Source organism: Ptiloglossa arizonensis, chromosome 8, assembly GCF_051014685.1.
Source record: "Ptiloglossa arizonensis isolate GNS036 chromosome 8, iyPtiAriz1_principal, whole genome shotgun sequence".
NCBI lineage: Eukaryota > Metazoa > Arthropoda > Insecta > Hymenoptera > Colletidae > Ptiloglossa > Ptiloglossa arizonensis.
Window position 1 is genome coordinate 19,541,179 of NC_135055.1, and position 20,228 is coordinate 19,561,406.

Sequence of the window (20,228 nt, forward strand, 5' to 3'; positions counted from 1 at the left end):
GACGAAGAGAACGACACCGGCGACGGTGGCCGCGGTGAGGCGGAGGGAACACCGTCGAAGACGATGCTCGGGAGGATCGGAAGAGAGGAGGTGTTCACCGGCAATGGCTGATCGCGGCCGGCGCTATGCTCGCGGCGTATAAGAACGCGCGAAGACGTGCGTTCGCCGCGCTTCACGCGAATACCGAATTCGCAGCTCGAGCCACCGCGTACGTTACGCGATCGACGCATCTCGCGTGCATCGTCGCGAACCTCGAAGTACGTCGACGTCGACGTCGCTCGTACACGCGTAATCGAACCGGTTGCGGTCGATAGTCGGCAAAATTTCGAAAATCGTGTCCGAGAGTCACGTTCGTTTCTTTTCTTTTTTTTTTTCTTCTTTCGTTTTCCTCCGCCCCCTCGTTTCGCACGAGCAACGCGCAACGAACACGGACAGATCGCGGCGTTACACGCGTCGTTGTACCCGCGAATAACCGAGCACGGTCCGCGGTAGCGTCGCGAGACGCAACGGCGCGAACCGATCGTCCCCGCGCGAGTAAAAGAACGCGGAACGGGAACCGCGGGGCGGTTCGACCAGAGCGGACTTGAAGCTCCGCGAGCAGTTGACCGAGGACAAGCTTTGCGGAGGACAGCGGACCGCGCTATTTTCTCGAACTCTTATTGTTAGTGTACGCGTGGCGCTACTACGTACGCGCAGCGTGTCGTTCGTCCCCCTTTTAGTCGATTTCGCGGCGCGCTACGAGCTTCGAGCGGCTCGATACTTGGTGACTTTCGTCGCTACGTGGAGAGCGGGCACGTTACCCGTGGCCGAGTGTCTGGAAACCTTAGGACCGATCGTGTCGACGATAACGGAACGCGTACCACGAGGAACTTCACCGCACCGGAGGAACAGGAACACGCGCGACGAACACCGAAGCGAGTGGCGAACTTCCGTGAACGCGCCAACGAGAACGAGAGTTTCTAGTCGAGGGAACGAACGAGAGAGAGAGACAGAAAGAGGACAGTGGACGGATCGAGGAACTTGGAGACTTTGAACCGACAGACCACGGGTGTCCTCGAGTCGTTCGCGTGGAGCACGGTGTGACCAAGAAGCACGTCTGTTGAGAAACTGGGACAACCGGCTGAACTTGGAAGCTGGTGAACCGACGGAGTACAAGCGTTCTCCATCGAACTCGAAAGTTACGAGTACAAGTCTCCTCGTGAACGATTCCAGAGTGACCAGATCTTGGACACTTCGAACCGATAGAGTCCTCCTCCTACGAAAGAAACAAGACCGAGCAACTCGAAGAAGACTTTGTACCAACGGAGTCACTCCCGAGCGGATTCCGTTTCGCGGAAGCTGGATCACCGCGCGAAAGAAGATATCAAACAGACGAAACTCGAAGACTTTGGAGATAACCGAGTACAGGTGTTCCGGAGATAACAGAGAACAGGAATTGTTTTTTCTTCGAGGAAGAGTGAAGGATTACCGAACCGAAAGGGGAGATAACGAACTCGCGCACCTTGAACGAGAGTGCTACCGGTGGTTGGATTACCCGCGAAACTGGAAACTCGTCGAAGAAACGGGACGCAGTTAGAGCCAACGGCGTCGTCCATGTCCCCGGTAAAGCGTCGCGGCGGTCATGCCGCGTGATTCGAGGGTGCAGCTCGCATCGCGGATCATCGACAGCATCGGTACCGTGGTGTTCGTTAAAACGCGACGGAGCCTAACGCCGGAAACATGAGCACGATCGACTTCGACGAGGTGTTGGTGCACGTGGGCGAGAAGGGCAAATACCAGAACATCATGTACTATCTTCTCTGCATACCGGCCACTCTACCCGCCGCTTTTCTGGCGTTCTCGCAAGTGAGTCGATTTATCGCGACGCTGGTACGCGAAAGAGGAGCGGGTCTATTCGAGGTGGATCGAACTCGAACGAAACGATTGTAATTGGGGTATTTGTTGATCGTCTCGCGCAAATATCGTCGCGGTGTACTTGCAACTTTATCTAGAGCTACCTTGTTATCGATAACGTTTGCGCGTCAGAGTCGAGAACTCGTCGCGGTGGAATACTCTTGTAACTTCTTGGACAATGGAACTGGTGAACATTCGAATAATATTCTCAGAGGGTACTCGAGAATCGTCGAGCGAAGATTCATTACGGGAATGTTGAACGAAAAGACACTAGTAGTTCAAATTTTTTAGTAGATGTCTTCTTAACGTATACGTAGATCGCGCTACTTAACGGAAGTATCGTGCGAATTTTTTACTTGCAGAATTCGTGAGGTCGAGAACGTTCGAAGACTTGTCTTTTGTAGAAAATTCAATGTTTCGTGTTCGCCTCGTTCCGATCAAACTGGTGGCTCTAGAAACGATAATTCTAGTTTTCTACAAAATTCAATGTTCACGTTCGCCTCGTTTCGATCGAACTGGTGGCTCTAGAAATGATAATTCTAATTTTGTACAAAATTCAATGTTTCACGTTTGCCAAGTTTCGATCGAACTGGTGGTTCTAGACACGATTATTCTAGTTCTCTGCAAAGTTCAATGTTTCGTGTTCCCCACGTTTCAATCGAACTAGTGACTGTAGAAACGATAATTCGATTCTACTCGAAGCAAACGCACCTCGTTAAAAGTTCTGCCCTTGGTTCGAGTCCGATACCTTCGAAACAAACGATCTTCACCCACTTCGGTGAATGTAAAGACACAAGGTGAGGAACGTTGTTCGTGTTTCGATCCGTAGGTGTTCGTGAGCGCGTCGCCGGATCACTGGTGCAGAGTGCCGGAACTCGAGAACTTGAAGGATCTGTTGACGCTGGAGGAACGGAAGAACCTGTCCGTGCCGTATGTCGAGAAGTCGGACGGGAAGATAAAGTACTCCAAGTGCACGATGTACGATGTGAACTACACGGCTATCATCGAGACGTGGCTGGGTCGCGTTTTCGAGAACGCGCCCGACGGAGTGGCCTACGGGTCCAGGGATCGGTTTCCACCGTTACCGGTCGGGAATCCCGAATGGCCGATCACCAAGTGCCGTTACGGATGGATCTACGACAATCGAGACTACGACAGCACCCTCGTCACCGAGGTAAACTCGACTTTCTCTCTTTTCAACCGAGGAGACGTCTTCCTTACGGCGTCACGCGCGCGAATTCGAACAGAGATTCACCTTTTCGATGGATTCGACGAGTCGAGAAGCCTCGAAATTGTTCCGTGTGTGAATTCGAACAGAAATTCACCTTTTCGAAGGTTCGACGAGTCGAAAAGCCTCCAAATACTTCCGTGCGCGAATCTGAATAGTAATTCACCTTTTCGAGGGTTCGACGAGTCGAGAAACCTCGAAATAGTTCCGTGCGCAAATTCGAACAGTAATTAAGCTTTTTGAGGATTTCAACGAGTCGAGAAGCCTCAAAATAGTTCCGTGCGCGAATCTAAACAGAAATTTATCTTTTTGAGAGTTTGACGAGTCGAGAACCCTCAAAATAGTTCCGTGCGCGAATCTGAACAGTAATTCACCTTTTTGAGAGTTTGACGAGTCGAGAACCCTTTAAAATAGTTCCATGCGCGAATTCGAACAGTAATTAAGCTTTTTGAGGATTTCAACGAGTCGAGAAGCCTCAAAATAGTTCCGTGCGCGAATCTGAACAGAAATTCACCTTGTCGATGGTTTCAAGGAGTCGAAAAGCCTAAAAATAGTTCCGTACGCGAATCTGAACAGAAATTCACCTTTTCGAGGGTTTCAACGAGTCGAAAAGCCTTAAAATAGTTCCATGCGCGAATTCGAACAGTAATTAACCTTTTCTTCGCGAGAAATCTGCACGAGTTAAGGTCCGTAGCTTGGAGAGCTTCTTCCTCTTCATCACCTTGGTAGAAAGTCGTCGATCGTCGACACGCGTTTAATATAGTTCTCGCAATCGATGACACCGAAAGACCGAACTTCGGTCGACCACAATCCATGACTACCTCTAACACGAAGAACTGGGAGTTATTTAAACAATTTTTTTTTAACCATTTGTGAGTTCAACGGTCGCCACACCCTCGAATCTCTCGAAACGTGTCGAATCCCCTTTGAACTTGGTCCACGTTCCACGAAGGGTTATACGAGCCAAGAATGGCCGAATCGTGAGAACGTGGAGAGGTTTTTCGTTTTCTCGGTAACGAAGACAAAGCTCAAAGGGCGGAAATCAAACACGAAGAGTTATATACCGGATACATGTCACGTAACGCGAAGTCTCTTGGCACAATAGACCCGTAGTCAGCGTTGCAGTCCGCGCGGAATCCAACGGATGAGAAACTCTACTTTTGTTCTCGCTCGTACGAAAGTTATCGCAAGGTCGATTTAATTTTTTCGAACGATCGTACTTTTCCGGCGAGATTCCACCGGATGAAAAACGACAGATTCGTCGATGGACGAGACGCTAGAGTTCAAGGTCGAGTAAGGTCAGAAACCCATCGTCTTCTTTTTAAAAGAAAAAATCCCTTTGGAATTAATCGTTTCGTTTCTTCCTCCAAGATACTGAGAATCCGTTAGAAGAGAAACTCGATCTTCAATCCCACAAAGTTTTATCGTAAAACTGTAAAAAATCTAAAAAGTGTGAAGACTTTCGAGTCACCTGGCCCTGACAATCGATTCACCTGGCCCTATTCCGTAGAATCCACGAACAAAAAGTATAACTTCGAACGCTACCGACTCCCGAACACTCTCGAGTTACGAAACCTGCACCGATACCCGAGATCCCCGAGACACTCGGTATTTTCACGAGATGCACGTAATTTCCATACAGATGAGAAACTCTTTCGAACAATAACGGAAAATACCCAAAGCGGTTACGCGGAACGATCTTCCACACCAGACTCACGAAACGTCTCCGATCCAAACTCCGAAATACTCAAACCCGTATTGCAAAACCCCCTCAAGAAAAAAAACTTCTTTCAAGTACCCTCAATATCAAATATCCTCGTAAATTGACGTAGGTGTCTCTGTCGGGATTTTTCGGCTGGACACCGTAACGAAGCAAAGGGTTAAACGGTGTCCCAGTTGGTAATCAGAAGGGATTCGGTTTCGTCGGATGTTTGCTGTTTCGTAAACGGGGTAAAAAGGCGGTCGCGTCGGGAGTGGAACGACATTGTCGACACGGTCGTTTTGCATAATCCTTCCTACGCGTTATTTCGTTTCTCGTTGGAATTTCGCGTCGGTGCTCGCGACGACGGGACGGGACGGGACGGGACGGGACGCGACTCGACTCGACTCGACGCGACTCGACTCGACGCGACTCGACGCGACGCGAGACGACGCTCCCACCGACGCGTAATCGTGTTTCACGGGGGCAACTCGCCTTGGCCTTTCTCGTCGATTCGTCCCGGGCGGATTCGTTGTTCGTCGGCCGTGTCCCGTTCGTGGAACCGAGCGTCCCCGATCGGTCGTTGTTAAGCTCCTCTTTCCGCCCGATAATTTTCTTTTCCGTGAAAGCTCGCGACCGGATGTCGTCTTGCGCCATCGTTCGACGGCTCTGCAACCGGCTCGCACCGATCGGTTCAGGGGTAACAACGTCGACTCCCTTTCGAGGAACACGACCCATCGAAACCGGAAGCGGTCACCCGGTCGCGTGTCGACCAAGATTCCAACGAGTATCGCGCGCGCGTCGAAGAAGCGGTGTCGACGTTGCGTCACGTGGCACCGTCTGCTCTCCAACTCCTCCTCCTCCTTCACCTCCTCCACCTCCTCCTCTTCCTCCTCCTCCTCCGCTCCGCTCCGCTCGTGTCCATTAACGCGTTATTAAATTGCCGCAATTAGACAACGGCGGTGAGCTGTTGCCGCAACGAGGATCGTAACTCGCGGGGTCGAGGATCTAGGTGCAAGCTTCTCGGTTCTCTTAAACCTCTCAATTCCCCTCGATTCCACGTTGGACGGAAATAGCATCGCGAACGCCGACTTTGTATTGCTTTTTTGCTTATTTTTTTTTTTTTTTTGCTTTTTTTCTTCTTATCGGACGTTGGATCTTTTCATCGCTCTCGTCTCCGAGAGGAAGAGATCCCGCGCGGAAAATCATGGAACGATTGGGAAGGTACGCAGGTAATTCTTGGGGAATTGTTCGAGAAGGTTTCAGAAGACTCTAGGAGGATTTTGGTATTGTTTTCGAGATCGATTATTGCGAGCGAAAAGTGTTTTGGAAAATGTTCGAAGGAGATACTTTTGGTTACTAGCGAAGGTACTTTTGCGACTATCCGATCGATGGTACAAGTATCGATACTGTTGTACATACTGTGGGTAAATGTAACCGGTGCAAAGTAATCGAACGAGGTAAATTATCGCGATTCGAATAGAGAATGTTTTCCATTCTCAGATGTACATATCAGAACTGAATTCTGCGAAGTCTCGCACGGTGCGTATATAAACTCGACGATACTCTCTATCGATACTTTTTCAAAAGTATCTCTTATCGTACACTTCGTCCAATTATTTTCTAATTTCACCAGCAAGATCACAAGACCCTTCTTTCAAACGTTTCAATCATTTCGATACAACGTATACTTTCGTTAACCCTACTGTAATAGTATTTCACAGTACAACAGTATTTCGAATTATTCTCATCGTTGGATCTTCGCTACGTCGGTTCTTCCCAGGGAGGTCTCTAGTTGACTCTCGGTGGTCACGTTGTTCGCATTCCTAGAAATGCAACGGTCGAGGGAGTCAACGATAATCGTCGATTTCATCGTAAATAGAAGAAAAAGACGCGAATTGCACGAGAAAGAGGGTCGTGGTAAAAAGGTTCGACGTTCGCGAGTCGCGATTCGCGAAGGTCGAATCGAACGTTGATCGTCGACCAGGTGAACAAGGTTGACCCAGCCACCCGAGTGACTGGCCGATAGTTTGCGGCTCTCTGGTGGCATCGGCAATTGCCGACCAATTTACCTACCCCCGCATCCGGTCATGCGGTCTGTCGCATCAAACGCCTCGTACAAACTGTCGGCTCTCTGCTTCTACGAAGGGTATATGTCCGCCGCGCGTGTACGCTCGCTCTCGCGTCCGCGTTTCTCTCGTCGTGACGCAAACAACGCTCGACCGAATTCGATTCGCCGCCCTCCGCTTCTTCTCGACGCACGTCGCGGCTTCCACCGCCCGATCGTACGCCTCTCCGAGTGGACACGGCCCTCTACGATACCAATCGGGGGAAATCGATGGGAACGCTTCTCTCTGCGATATTTCGGTTTTTAGAAAAATATTTTGTAGATGCGAGAGAAGGTGGGAGTGAAATTGGAGCACGATTTTTGAGAGAGAGAATTGTTAGGGAATATATTGCACTTTTACGATCAGAGTCATTGCGATGGAGAGAATGTACGTTTGGAACGTAAATTTCTCTCCGCGATATTTCGGTTTTTGTAGAAATATTTTGTAGAAACTATAGAAGGTGAAAGCAAAATTGGAACACGATCGTTGAAAGAAAGAATTGTTAAGGAATATACTGCACTTTTACGATCAAAGTCATTGCGATGGAGAAAGATAGAGAATCTACGTTTGGAACTCGAATTTAATTCTTTACGTGATATTTCGGTTCTTGTAGAAATATTTACTAGAAACTATAGAAGGTGAGAGCAAAATTGGAACACGATCGTTGAAAGAAAGAATTGTTAGAGAACGTACTGCACTTTTACGATCAAAATTATTGCAATGAAGAAAGAGAAAATGTACGTTTGGAAATTTCTCTCTTTACGCGACAATTCAATTTTTGTGTAAATTGTACATCATGGAAGGTGAGAGTAAAATTGGAATACGATCGTTGAGAGAAAGAATTGCTAGAGAACGTACTGCACTTTTACGATCAAAACCATTGCAACAGAGAAAGACAGAGAATGTACGTTTGGAACGCAAATTTCTCTCTATACGCGATAATTCACTTTTCGTGTAAATTGTACACGCTAGAAGATAAGAGTAAAATTAAAATACGTTCGTTCGAAACGCAAACAGTACTCCGATGTCTCGATGCGAGTTTCAATATTTCGTTGTTTCATAAATTATTCACGGCAGGAATATCGGTAAACACAGTTACCCGGTGACTCGATGCAAATTTCAATTCGAACGCATCGAAAATTAAAAATGAAGAATTTTCGCGTTCGAAGCGGTACGCACGATAAAACGCAGTAACATTGCAACATGCAACGGTATCCTTCCAACTCTCTTTTCTCGCTGGAAGAAGTTTCTTACTTCTCGAGTGTTTTTCCCTGAGCAAATTGCGCAAAATGTGTGTTCCCTCTCGTTGAAATATCTCCAGGAAGTTTCTTTCCGTGTAACTTGTACAGTTACGCTTCGATCGATCTCGTTGTTCCAATCGCAACGATAAACCGTCCCGGAAGAGTGCATCGATGCACTAGATCTGATGAAATTTCATCGATCGTTTCTGTTTCTCGTTTCTTCTCGATCGTTCCAATATATCTTGGAAACCCTAATCGAAATTTCATCGATTGGTCCTTTTTCTCATTTCCTCTCGATCGTTCCAATACATCTTCAAAACCCTACTCTAAATTTCATCAATAAGTCCTTTTTCTCGTTTCCTCTCGATCTTTCCAATATATCTTCGAAACCCTAATCTAAATTTCATTAATCGGTCCTTTCTCTCGTTTTCTCTCCATCGTTCCAAGAGATCTTGAAAACTCTAATCAAAATTTCATCGATCGGTCCTTTTTCTTATTTCCTCTCGATCGTTCCAAGTGATCTTCAAAACCCTAATCGAAATTTCATCGATCGGTCCTTTCTCTCATTTCCTCTCAAACCTTCCAATATATCTTCAAAACTTTAATCAAAATTTCATCGATCGGTCCTTTTTCTCATTTCCTCTCGATCGTTCCAATATATCATCAAAACCCTACTCTAAATTTCATCAATAAGTCCTTTTTCTCGTTTCCTCTCGATTTTTCCAATATATCATCGAAACTCTAATCAAAATTTCATCGATCCATCCTTTTTCTCGTTTCCTCTGGATCGTTCCAATACATCATCGAAACCCTAATCGAACAAACACGTACCGCGGTCTCGAGCGTTTTCTGCTTTTCGCTCGGTTCCCCTCCACGGTTGCGTCTCCTCCTCCCCCCTCTGTGCCCGTCCAACATTGCTGGTGACGGGCCCATCAGTGCCCGGAGGGTGTGCGCGCCGCGAATTTACACGCTCCGGATTTACGCAGACGCATGACGCACAGAGCCATCGAGGCAAATCCTGTCCTTCCGTTTTCCGTTCTTCATCGCGCGTTCGCTTTCTATTCGCGCGAGACCGCTCACCCTGGTGTGTGCGGCCCCCCTTCACGTCCCCCCGCGGTTGCAACGGCGAATTTCTCCGCGTACTTTTGCCACACCCTCGTTCGTTCGTTCGCGGTACCGGTGAAAATTAGTTTCGATCGGTGAAAGTCGTCGAATCGAAGCTGAAAACGTTCGTGACGAGCCTTGGAAAATTTCAGAGTTGGAAACGATAGACACGGTGAGGGAAGACACTCTTCGTAGAGCACCAAAGTATCTAGGAGAATATTCGATGATAGTTTCTTTAATTTTTTTATTTAACTTTTGTATCTCTCGTTGCGTACATTATTGTTCAATAATACGCGTTATTGTTCAACTCACGGTTCATTGACCCATATATGGGTCGGTGTTACTTTGACTCGATTTAGTCATTTAAGTATATTTCGAAAAGTTACAAAACGTGGGTCAATTGCTGTGAATTCTTACAGATAGTTTTTGTACAATAAAAAGTAAAACTTTCTCGAGTAAATTTTATTCAACTCTACGAGAACTATTTCTAGAAGAAACAATCAACACTGTTTCTCGTTCAAAGAAACGTTGAAGCGTCTTCCTCTCGACGGTCACCGTAACAAAATTTTGTTCTTCCTTGGATTACAAAAAATCAGTGGTACAACCCTGTACATTATTTCCCTCTGAACCGAAGTGTTTAGCCCTTGAACAAATAAATAAAACCACAGTTTCACCGATAATCAGGATTCATAAGCCAACACGAAATAATAAACATCGAGGAAGAGAAGTTACACGGTAGACAAATCACCTTACCTCATTGCTCCGAGAACAATAAGATGTTAAAGAAACATCGTACTAAAATTTCCCCTTCGATACGAAACTCGAGCGGAAGGGGATCGTGAAAAGATCGTGTCGCGTCGATCGTCTAAACAGCGAATACTCGTACGGTACCTGGTGTTCCGTGCGGAGAGCCCTCAATTGTAACCGTAATCATCGCCGGTAATCGGTCAATTATTTTCGGCGCGGTAGTAACGAATTCTGGCCCGTTGCGCTCCGCGAGTAGTCTCCGAGAAGACAATGACCCGTTCTTCTCCGCGGTATCTACGGGAGGTCGTCCGAAATCGTCGTGACGGGGCACGCGAGCAAGCGAGCAAGCGAGTAAGCGAGTAAGCGAGTAAGTAAGCGAGTAAGCGAGTAAGGAATCGAGTAAGCGAGTAAGCGAACGAAGACCGAAATCGCCCACGCGTGATCGTTTCTCTTTGGCACGCGGTCAGTCCCGTGGTGTTTCCGTGCGCGGAAGTCGAGGTACGGTTCTGGCAACGCGGACATCCGGTGTTTCCTGGCGTCTCGGTCGCAACGAAAGCCGTACACTTTCGTGGGTCGATCGCGTACGAAAGTTAACCGCGCCGGTCGACGTTGCGCCGCGGTCATATCAATAGATCGTTTTCGAAGTGTGTCAGGGTGATAAAATATGCACGCGTCATTAACGTCCTACGGGCGCGTGCACTGCCCTTGACAATAACTCGACGGCGTCACCGTGAGTGTGCCTCGCCACCGTATTTCCATGCAATTTACCTTTTGCGTTTCACGCAGACATCAAAAGTCCGTGAGTGGCAATTTGCTTGAATCAAACTTCGTGTTAAAGCCATTAACGTGGCCGAGCCGGGCGCGTTTTATTTGCCCGCGAGGACCGTGATCGATCGATCACGGATCTCTTTCCGTTTGCACGACAATGTTTACCGACATCGAACCGCCATTTTCCTTCCACGATCTCCAGCTCGCTCGCTACCGTGTTCCCTCGTCATCGACGCGTTCGTTTACCGAGCGCCACGGCGAACGGAATTATTTTTTTTTCCTTTTTTTTTTCTTCTCTCCTTTTCGTACGAATCGTGAAAAGTTTCCACGGTCTGTCGGGTAAAGGTCCCACCGTCGCGGAAACCGTGGATATCCATCGAACGAACGCGACGATCCACTCGAGAATCGCGGCGAGCCGCGAACGCGCGAAATGCGTTTAAAAGAGCACGGATGAATTCTCTGAACGAAGTTAACCGCCGTTAAAAGCGGCGTGTATTATTGGCCGGCTCTGAAATTCTGGCTATGGGGTCAGAGTTAATCAAATTAACTCTATACGGTCGGCAACGAAAGAGCGACGTGCCGGCGCAAGGGCCTTGGGCAAACATTAAAACCTATTGATCCCAAGATACGGGAGCCGGTTGGCAAATCGGTTTTTCGCTTTTAAACGCGAACGAGGATCACTCCTCGCTCGACTATGCGTCGATCTTCCTCGATGTTCGGTCGTATCTCGTTTCTCGCCTTCGGATCGAGATCGATGCATCTTCGGGGTTCGGATCGAGCGTGTATTTGCGCCGTTTGAAACGTTTCAGATCTTTGAAAACGTTGATCGATTCATTTCGTGTACTCAAGATCACTCTTTAACGTACGGGAGAATAATACGTTATTCGTAGAAACGATAAAAAGTTACTTTTATTAAATATTTTTCTCCCGTCGTCTTCCGTTCGAGCGAAAAACATTCATCTCCCGTTCGGCCGAAGCGTCGGAAAATTGTCTACTCATCGAATTCTCCTCGAATTCTTCCGTTTCAAATTTGATCACAAAGGTAGACAAATTCTTCCAAACGATAGACCATAAACCAATGAGAACAATTTAAAAAATTAGTTCACGATACACTCGCTCGCGCGTCAAACGTTTCCCCGTAGTTCGATTCGGAAAGGCATCGTCTAAACGTTGCAAGAAAAGCAATTTCGAAAGAGGAGATCGCGTCGATTGGCTTCGTAACAACGATAATGATTAAAGTAGGGTTGAAGCGTCGCGGTCGGTGCGCGCAATATTTTTCCATCGTCGAGCAATCGGCGCGAGTCCAGAGAGAGAGAGAGAGAGAGAAAAGAAGAGAAAAAAAAAAGAAGAGCGACCATGGAGAAAGCGATCGGCGCGAAGAAGCGGAAGAGAGATCCATCGAAGGGTCGACGGTTCGCGTGGACGGTTGTTCGTCGGGGACGCAAATTCGGACGATGAAGAGTCGGCGCTCGATGACGTTACGTGGGAATCGTTACGGCGGCTCCTCGCCGCGTACGTGAGCGCAATCTATTCACCGCGGTGCGCGCTCGCTCGCGCGTGAAGCACGTATGTACGCGCACCGTACACGCGTCATTCGATTAATGAGATTCCGTCGCTGTCGGCGGCAATCGCGGTCGTGCGCTATCGAGTCGAAGTCGATTCGTTCCGCGATCGCGGCGCAACGATCCCCGGCTACGTGTCCCTGTGGAACGTTACGATGCAAACTTTTACGTACGATGCAGAAAAAGTAGCAATCTTGGGTACGTTCGATGGAATAAAAGTAGCAATCTTGGGTGCACTCGATGGAATAGAAGTAGCGATCTTGGGTGCACTCGATGGAATAAAAGTAGCAATCTTGGGTATATTTGATGGAATAAAAGTAGCAATAGTGAGTAAACTTGATGGAATAAAAGTAGCAATCTTGGGTATATTTGATGGAATAAACGTAGCAATCTTCTGTGCACTGGATGGAATAAAAGTAGCAATCTTAGAAACATTCGATGGAATAAAAGTAGCAATCTTAGAAATATTCGATGAAATAAAAGTAGCAATCTTCTGTGCACTGGATGGAATAAAAGTAGCAATCTTCTGTGCACTCGATGGAATAAAAGTAGCAATCTTAGAAACATTCGATGGAATAAAAGTAGCAATTTTAGGAATATTCGATGGAATAAGAGTAGCAATCTTCTGTGCACTCGATAGAATAAAAGTAGCAATCTTAGGAACGTTCGATAGAATAAAAGTAGCAATCTTCTATGCACTCGATGGAAGAAAAGTAGCAATCTCAGGTGCACTAAACGAAACAGAAATTGACATTTCGTAAAAACTGCAGCACGGTGTACCTTGACTGCAGCTTGCCAACGATTCAGAGACCTAGAGATTTTTCCGAGGTGCTAGAATTTTAAATAATTTTATCCAAGTTTTACCAATTGCTATGTATTTTGAAATTAGAAGAGGACATGGCAGAAATTTAGATATACGATTGTCTGTTTCGATATTTGTCGTCGCATATAGCGGCCGATAATTGAACAATTGTAGAAAGAATTTCGAATCGACCACTTTGGTAGAGTTCCATCGTAAAAGGAAAAGGGAAGGAACCGATAAGGAACGGAAGGTAGGCGACAGATGAGATTCAAAGGTTGATGAGAAGGGATGGCGGAGGTAGACGCGCGTTCCTCCTGTCAACCGACGGTGATGGACACCTCTGGCTGTGGGAGCCTGTCAGAGCTCCGCTTCGCTGCCTCTAACAGCACCGACGGTCGACGATGTCGCGAACGAACTATCGTTCGATCCTTTTCGCGTTACGATATTAATACCGGTTCGACGAACTTGTCCTTCCAACGATGAATTTTACCATCCATCGAAAACAACTTGAAGAATGTCTCGAAACGTCGACCGTGTACGCAAAACCTAAAAAAATAAACTCTTTCGTAACTTCGAGATCTCGAGTACTCGAATCGACTAACCATCCGCGCAGTCAACACGTAGATTCGATGATCTACAGTTGCAGTTAATATCACTCATTTACATCGAACACAGAGTACTCGAGTACGAGTGTCTCCGTTCGAGAGTCGGGAAAATATTTCGAAACGTTAATCTTGCGAGAGAAATAAAAAAAAAAAAAAAAAAAGAAAAACAAATTAGAATCTCGAAATCGTTTCGTGCGATTTCTCGCGCAATACTTATCTACGGAAGCACTCGAAACGTTTCGGTTCTCGTTAATTGATTCACGTTCGTTCCTCGAACGCTGTGCAACGTTTGCGCGTGGCTCAACCGCGGGATTTGAATCTTGATTTTGGGGCGAGCGTTATCGCGGGCGTCGCGACGCGGCTCAACGACGAACAAATATTATCGATGCGCGCGGTCGATTCGTGAGAAAAGAAAAAAAAAAATTTCCGCCACGGAACGATCGGAATTGGTCCGGCTGACGACATTGCGGTCGCTCGCGTTCGCGCGCGCGCACGCACGCACGGCACAAGGGAGGAAGATAAACGACGTAACCGGAGCAATGACTTCTCCATAATGGAGCGATATCGCCCGCAGTGTTGTTGCATCGTTGCACGGCAGATATACCCGCAATCTCGTTCGGTTTCGCCGGAATCTTCCTCCGGGTCGTTACGCCTCGACCTTGTTTCGACCACCGACGTCGAGGCTTTTAGAATCGAGAACACCGAAAGGGCCCCTTAACCCTAATACCGGCGACTCGGGATTTTAACACCGCGTTGAACGACCAAGGGATCCGTAGGACTCAAACTTTTACAAATGATCGTATTCGATGTCGAATCTCCCGTTGAACGACCAAGGGATTCCTAGGACTCAAACTTTTACAAATGATCGTATTCGATATCGAATCTCGCGTTGCACGACCAAGGGATCCCTAGGACTCAAACTTCTACAAATGATCGTATTCGATATCGAATCTCGCGTTGCACGACCAAGGGATCCGTAGGACTCAAACTTTTACAAATGATCGTATTCGATATCGAATCTCGCGTTGAACGACCAAGGGATCCGTAGAACTCAAACTTTTGCAAATGATCGTATTCGATATCGAATCTCCCGTTGAACGACCAAGGGATCCCTAGGACTCAAACTCTTACAAATGATCGTATTCGATATCGAATCTCGCGTTGAACGACCAAGGGATCCCTAGGACTCAAACTTTTACAAATGATCGTATTCGATATCGAATCTCGCGTTGCACGACCAAGGGATCCGTAGGACTCAAACTTTTACAAATGATCGTATTCGATATCGAATCTCGTGTTGCACGAACTGGAGATACTTCAAACGGTGAACGAGTAATCCATAAATTTAAACGTATTGGAAATTCTCGAGAAGTAACGAACGATAGACTATTTATGCGTTGAAAGTAGCTTTACATTTGGGACCTATCACGGATAGTGGTTTCTGTTCAGCGGAGTTGGAATATTCTCCGATCAATGCCGAATCGATGATTAGTTATCAAGGGCAAATCGAAATAAGTAAAAGAAATTCGAAATTATTAAAATGTTACGAGACACGGTAGCTTTGTAGATACAATTTCAAGTGGAACCGATCACGGATAGTGGCTTCTGTTCAGCGGAATTGGAATATTCTCCGATCAATGCCGAATCGATGATTAGTTATCAAGGGCAAATCGAAATACGTAAAAGAAATTCGAAATTATTAAAAAGTTACGAGATACGGTTACCACGATCGTAGCTTTGTAGATACAATTTCAAGTGGAACCGATCACGGACAGTAGCTTCTATTTACGGGAGAGATTAGGTATTCGTGTATCGATCATTAGTCGAGAACTCGGGTGCTATCTCTCTCTGTTTCTCGTTCGGAGTCAAGGGACGATCAAAGCCACGGTTGTGCAGAACGGTAGCGTTTTAATGGCATTCTGCATCCACATAGCTAGACTTGGTATGCGACAACAGCTGGTGGCCTTCCACATCCACGACCTTCTTCTACGTCGGTAGCCTGTTCGGGAACGTCGTGTTCGGCTGGATCGCCGATAAATGGGGCAGAAGAACGGCCTTCTTCGCCATACTGTTCCTGGAGGTGATAATCTCGATCGCCACCAGCTTCAGTCCCAATTACGTGATTTACACGGTACTGAGGACCGTGAACGGTCTCTTCTTTCCCGCCATCTATCAGATACCTTTCATACTGGGTGAGTAGAGACGATTGAGGTACGTGGAATCGGGAACAGCAACGGAAACGTTTGTTTCAGCCCTCGAGTTGATGGGTCCTAGGTACAGAACGTTCGCCGGGATGGTGATCTGCATGTTCTTCGCGTCGGCCATGTCTCTTCTAGCCTTGCTGGTAACGTATACTTACATTCATCGTCCAACATCTCGGTATTAAGTTTAACACTTTGTCCATAGAGCGTCAGAAGCCTTGATATGGCTTTGAAAAATCTTGCGAGGTACTCTACTGTAGCTCCATTTATTTGGAACGTCGATCTCCTGTCCGGAATTCCTCATTTTGATCATATCACTTCTCTAGGAAGTTGTCCATTGTCTAAGTGTACACATTGCTCGTTAATTATTTCTGTAGAATTGTACGCATATCGAATCTCTTCGACACCACTCTATTGTTAATTTCTACTTCGATTTAATCGTCTCTATACGTTCGTAGATGTCACTTTCAAAGAGTCTTTACCAGTGCAATACTAACACGTCGAGTTAAAAGGCCTAATTGACACGATGCATCCTCTTCGTAGGGTTACCTGCTGAGGAATTGGTTCACTCTGTCGCTGGCTACCTCGGTCCCGTTCGTCCTTCTTTTCAGCTACTACTGGATCATTCCAGAGTCGCCGCGGTGGCTGCTCAGCAAGAACAGGATAGACGAGGCGGAGGTGATCGTTCAACGGATGGCCAAGATCAATGGGAAAACGGTGCCGAGCAATTTTCTCAGAAAAATGGAGGTAACTGCTTCGATGATTCAACTATTCCGATACTTGAATATTTAGTAGTATATCGATACCATTTGGTTGAACGATACGTCTTTATTGAAGAAATATCGAAATATTTGAAGTTTGATCGTAAGGTTCGAAACAATTCGCTTAAATTGGTTGAACGATACTTCTTGTCAAAGAAGTATTCAAGTATTTGAAGTTCTATCGTAAGGTTCGAAACGATTCGCTTAAATTGGTTGAACGATACGTCTACTTCTTTGTCAAAGAAGTATTCAAATATTTGAAGTTCGAAAGTATTCAAAAATTTGAAGTTCGATCGTAAGGTTCGAAACAATTCGCTTCAATTGGTTGAACGATACTTCTTATCAAAGAAGTATTCAAATATTCAAAGTTCGAAAGCATCCAAATATTCGAAGTTCGATCGTAAGGTTCGAAAAGATTCGCTTAAATACCACCAGTCCCGATCGTTGGTTCCGAAACGTGGTTCCAGGTGGAGATTCTCAGGAGACAGGGGATTTCCTGCAACGGGACGAACTCGGGCGACAGCGAGACGGCAGAGGTCGAGGACAGATCGCCACCACCCGCTGCCACACCGATGGACCTGGTCAGAAATCCCAACATCAGAAAGAAGTTCTTCATCCTGGCGTTCGATTGGGTGGCGAACGCGGTGGTCTACAACGGGCTCTCGTACAACGCGACGAATCTCGGTGTCTCCGATTACCTGGCGTTCTTCATCGGTAATACCAGTGGGAATCGGTCACCTCCTGTGACGGTGGACCTTGACGGTCGATTCGTGCTCGTCGTCGCGTCGCTCGTAAACATGTTTTCAACGCGCAATCGCGTACAGCGCATACGTAATGCGTCGGACGACGCAGAACCGCGGTCCTTCCGTAGGCGCGACTCAATTCGATCGTAATCGCTGTTATGCGACGCCCGCGTATGGTCAACGACGACGACGACGCGACGACGCGACGATGACGATGTCCGCGTCACCAACGAAAGAACATTCGAATTTCTCTTGTCCCCCGATTGCAGGTGGACTCGTTGAGATACCGTCTTACGTCATCACGTGGTACGCGATGGACAGGCTGGGCAGAAGATGGGTCCTGTGTCTGACCATGCTGCTAGGAGGAATTGCCTGCGTCTCCTGCATGTTCGTTCCCGAAGGTACGAGTTTCGTTTCTTCGGATCCTTTCGAAAGATTCATTGGACGAAAAGGAAGAACTATTTCGTCGTAAGGGACACGGTGGAACGAAGGAGGATCGTCGATGAAGAAATTGGGAAACGAGCAATTTTTATCCGCCAGTGATATACTATACACTCTATCGCGTCGTTCGAATATAGGGGTTCGCATACCTTGTCGCAGGGACTGGTATCCGAGTATTATTAGAAAGGAAAAAATGTTTCCTTTAGTATTGCGTGTAAAGTCGATCGAACGATCGCATGGTTAGTTGCGGGAAGTATCGGAGCATTACTGTACAATTTGAACAAAATTGTTTGCCTTAGAACGATGCGCGAGTAGGATTAAATTTGAAAATTTTCCGGTAGAGGGCACCACTTGACTACTCGAGGGTGTCCCATCGGTGTATATAGAATTGTATACGTCGATGGACATCCTTGGGTGGTACAAACGGTATATATAATTGTATGTATCGGTGAACCTTGAGTGGTGAAATGGTATATGTAGTTGTATATATCGATGGACATCCTTGGATAGTACAAATGGTATATATAATTGTATGTATCGGTGAACCTTGAGTGGTGAAATGGTATATGTAATTGTATATATCGATGGAACACCACTTGAGTGATCAAACGGCACATTGTTTCACCTACTATACGCGTATGGTGTTTGTCATAGCAGACGCGGTCTGGGTGACAGTGTGTCTGGCGATGATCGGGAAATTTGGGATCGCTGCCTCCTTCGCTGTGTTCTACGTTTTCGTCGGTGAGCTGCTACCGACGGTGCTGAGGTCGCAAGCGATGGGCATCGCCTCCTTCATCGCGGGGATCGGATTGCTCGCGTTTCCGTACATCGTCCACTTGGCGGTCTACTCGAGGGTTCTACCTCTGATCATAATGGGAACGCTGAGCGTAGCTGGCGCCCTCACGTCCATCTTCCTCCCGGAGACCCTCAACATTCATCTGCCGCAAACGATCGAGGAGGGCGAGCTCTTCGGGGCTGACTTCAAGCTCTGGTCCTGCCCAACGTTACCGAAGTCAGTTCGAGACGAATTATTTTGCAAAACGCGCATAAATTCAATTTTATGTAAATGCATACCGATCGAACGATCCGGAACCGTTATAATGCGTAAGATTACAGTCATTGGATTTGTTCCTTTACGCTCTACAAGGATAACAAACAGTAGAGGGCAATTTAAAAAATATCGACGACCTTAGATGCTCGCGAAAGAAAATGATGTACGCGTACCATTTCAAACATTGCAACTTTGTCCTGAGAGTTTTCCCCAGGGCTGTAAATAACAGAGATATTTAAGTGTTCTCGTTCAAATGATCTGTATGCATACTACAACCGTTACACGATTGACGCGTTGGCTGCCAAGTAGATTTTACGAGTTCTTAACAATGTATACGATCTGTGTCTATAATTTAATTGTACACAAATATATACACACATACGTGAACATTTATTTGTCTCAGAAAGGGGAAGGCCACCGAGGAGAAAAACGAGGCCCTGCCGCTCAGGTATCTGGTGAACGGCAGACCGGGGAATCAGTCCTCGCAATCGAGGTCTCAGGACGTGGTCGTGGACCAAGAGGCCCAGAACTCCTCGCTTCAGGCCCCGAGCGGCCAGGAGGAGCCACGAGCGTGGGATCCGAGCGCAACCGACGGCAGGGAGAAGATCGCGGAGGGCGAGGAACAGTGGGTGGACGCTGCGACGACTATAGTCGTCGACGAACAGAAAAGGACGCAATGAATCGGTGACGGCACGGTGCAATCGCGCTTTCACGACTTTGTATTATAATTATCAGTATAGACACGCATCGTGTTTACTTGTTCGTTTATTGCGACGTACTTCCTGCGCTGCGACGCCACTCCTAAGGCGCGTCGTCGAGCGTTCATCGGTACTCTCGCGAGCTAGAGACTCGTACGCAGGGTATTCTGCGACGATACGACGTCGATAACGTAGATTTGGAAAGAACGAACGACGTTCTCCGTTTCGATCGATTTCGAGCTCCACGATCTTCGATTCTCGAACCGCGAATCTGAATCGAACAACCTGTCGAACAACAACAACCTGTCCTCGGTGACCAACATCTCGGTACGCAAACGCACGGATAATAGGAGCGCGCGAGAAACATTTCGAACGTTGTGTACGTTGCGTTTCGGTTCAACGAATCGTTACACGATTTTACGAGTCGTTCTTAACAATGTATACTACAACGGAGTAACTTTACTTCGAATCGATAGAGCTACAAGTTTCTGTAGTTTCGAGCATGTTCGCATTTTCGAAACCTCGTTGACCAGCCGGATCGCTCAACCTCTACCGAAAGTGTATCTAAAGATTGAC

General features: G+C 47.0%; 1 protein-coding gene across 1 annotated transcript; it reads left to right on the forward strand.

Annotated features, from left to right (window-relative positions):
- Positions 1–170: 170 nt before the first annotated feature.
- LOC143150602 (organic cation transporter 1) lies at positions 171–19,649 on the forward strand. Its single transcript, XM_076319024.1, has 9 exons — positions 171–1,845; positions 2,723–3,067; positions 15,691–15,949; positions 16,010–16,101; positions 16,502–16,705; positions 17,187–17,433; positions 17,732–17,863; positions 18,561–18,915; positions 19,358–19,649. Exons 1-9 carry the CDS (start codon positions 1,720–1,722, stop codon positions 19,632–19,634), a joined length of 2,037 nt encoding a protein of 678 aa, XP_076175139.1. The 5' UTR covers positions 171–1,719; the 3' UTR covers positions 19,635–19,649.
- The last annotated feature ends 579 nt before the right edge of the window (positions 19,650–20,228 follow it).

Excerpts from the sequence above, each read along its gene's own strand:
- LOC143150602 (XM_076319024.1), top strand. The coding sequence starts at position 1,720 with ATGAGCACGATCGACTTCGACGAGGTGTTGGTGCACGTGGGCGAGAAG. Across the intron at positions 15,950-16,009 it reads TCAGATACCTTTCATACTGG|CCCTCGAGTTGATGGGTCCT; the intron begins GTGAGTAGAGAC and ends CGTTTGTTTCAG. Across the intron at positions 18,916-19,357 it reads TCCTGCCCAACGTTACCGAA|AAAGGGGAAGGCCACCGAGG; the intron begins GTCAGTTCGAGA and ends TATTTGTCTCAG.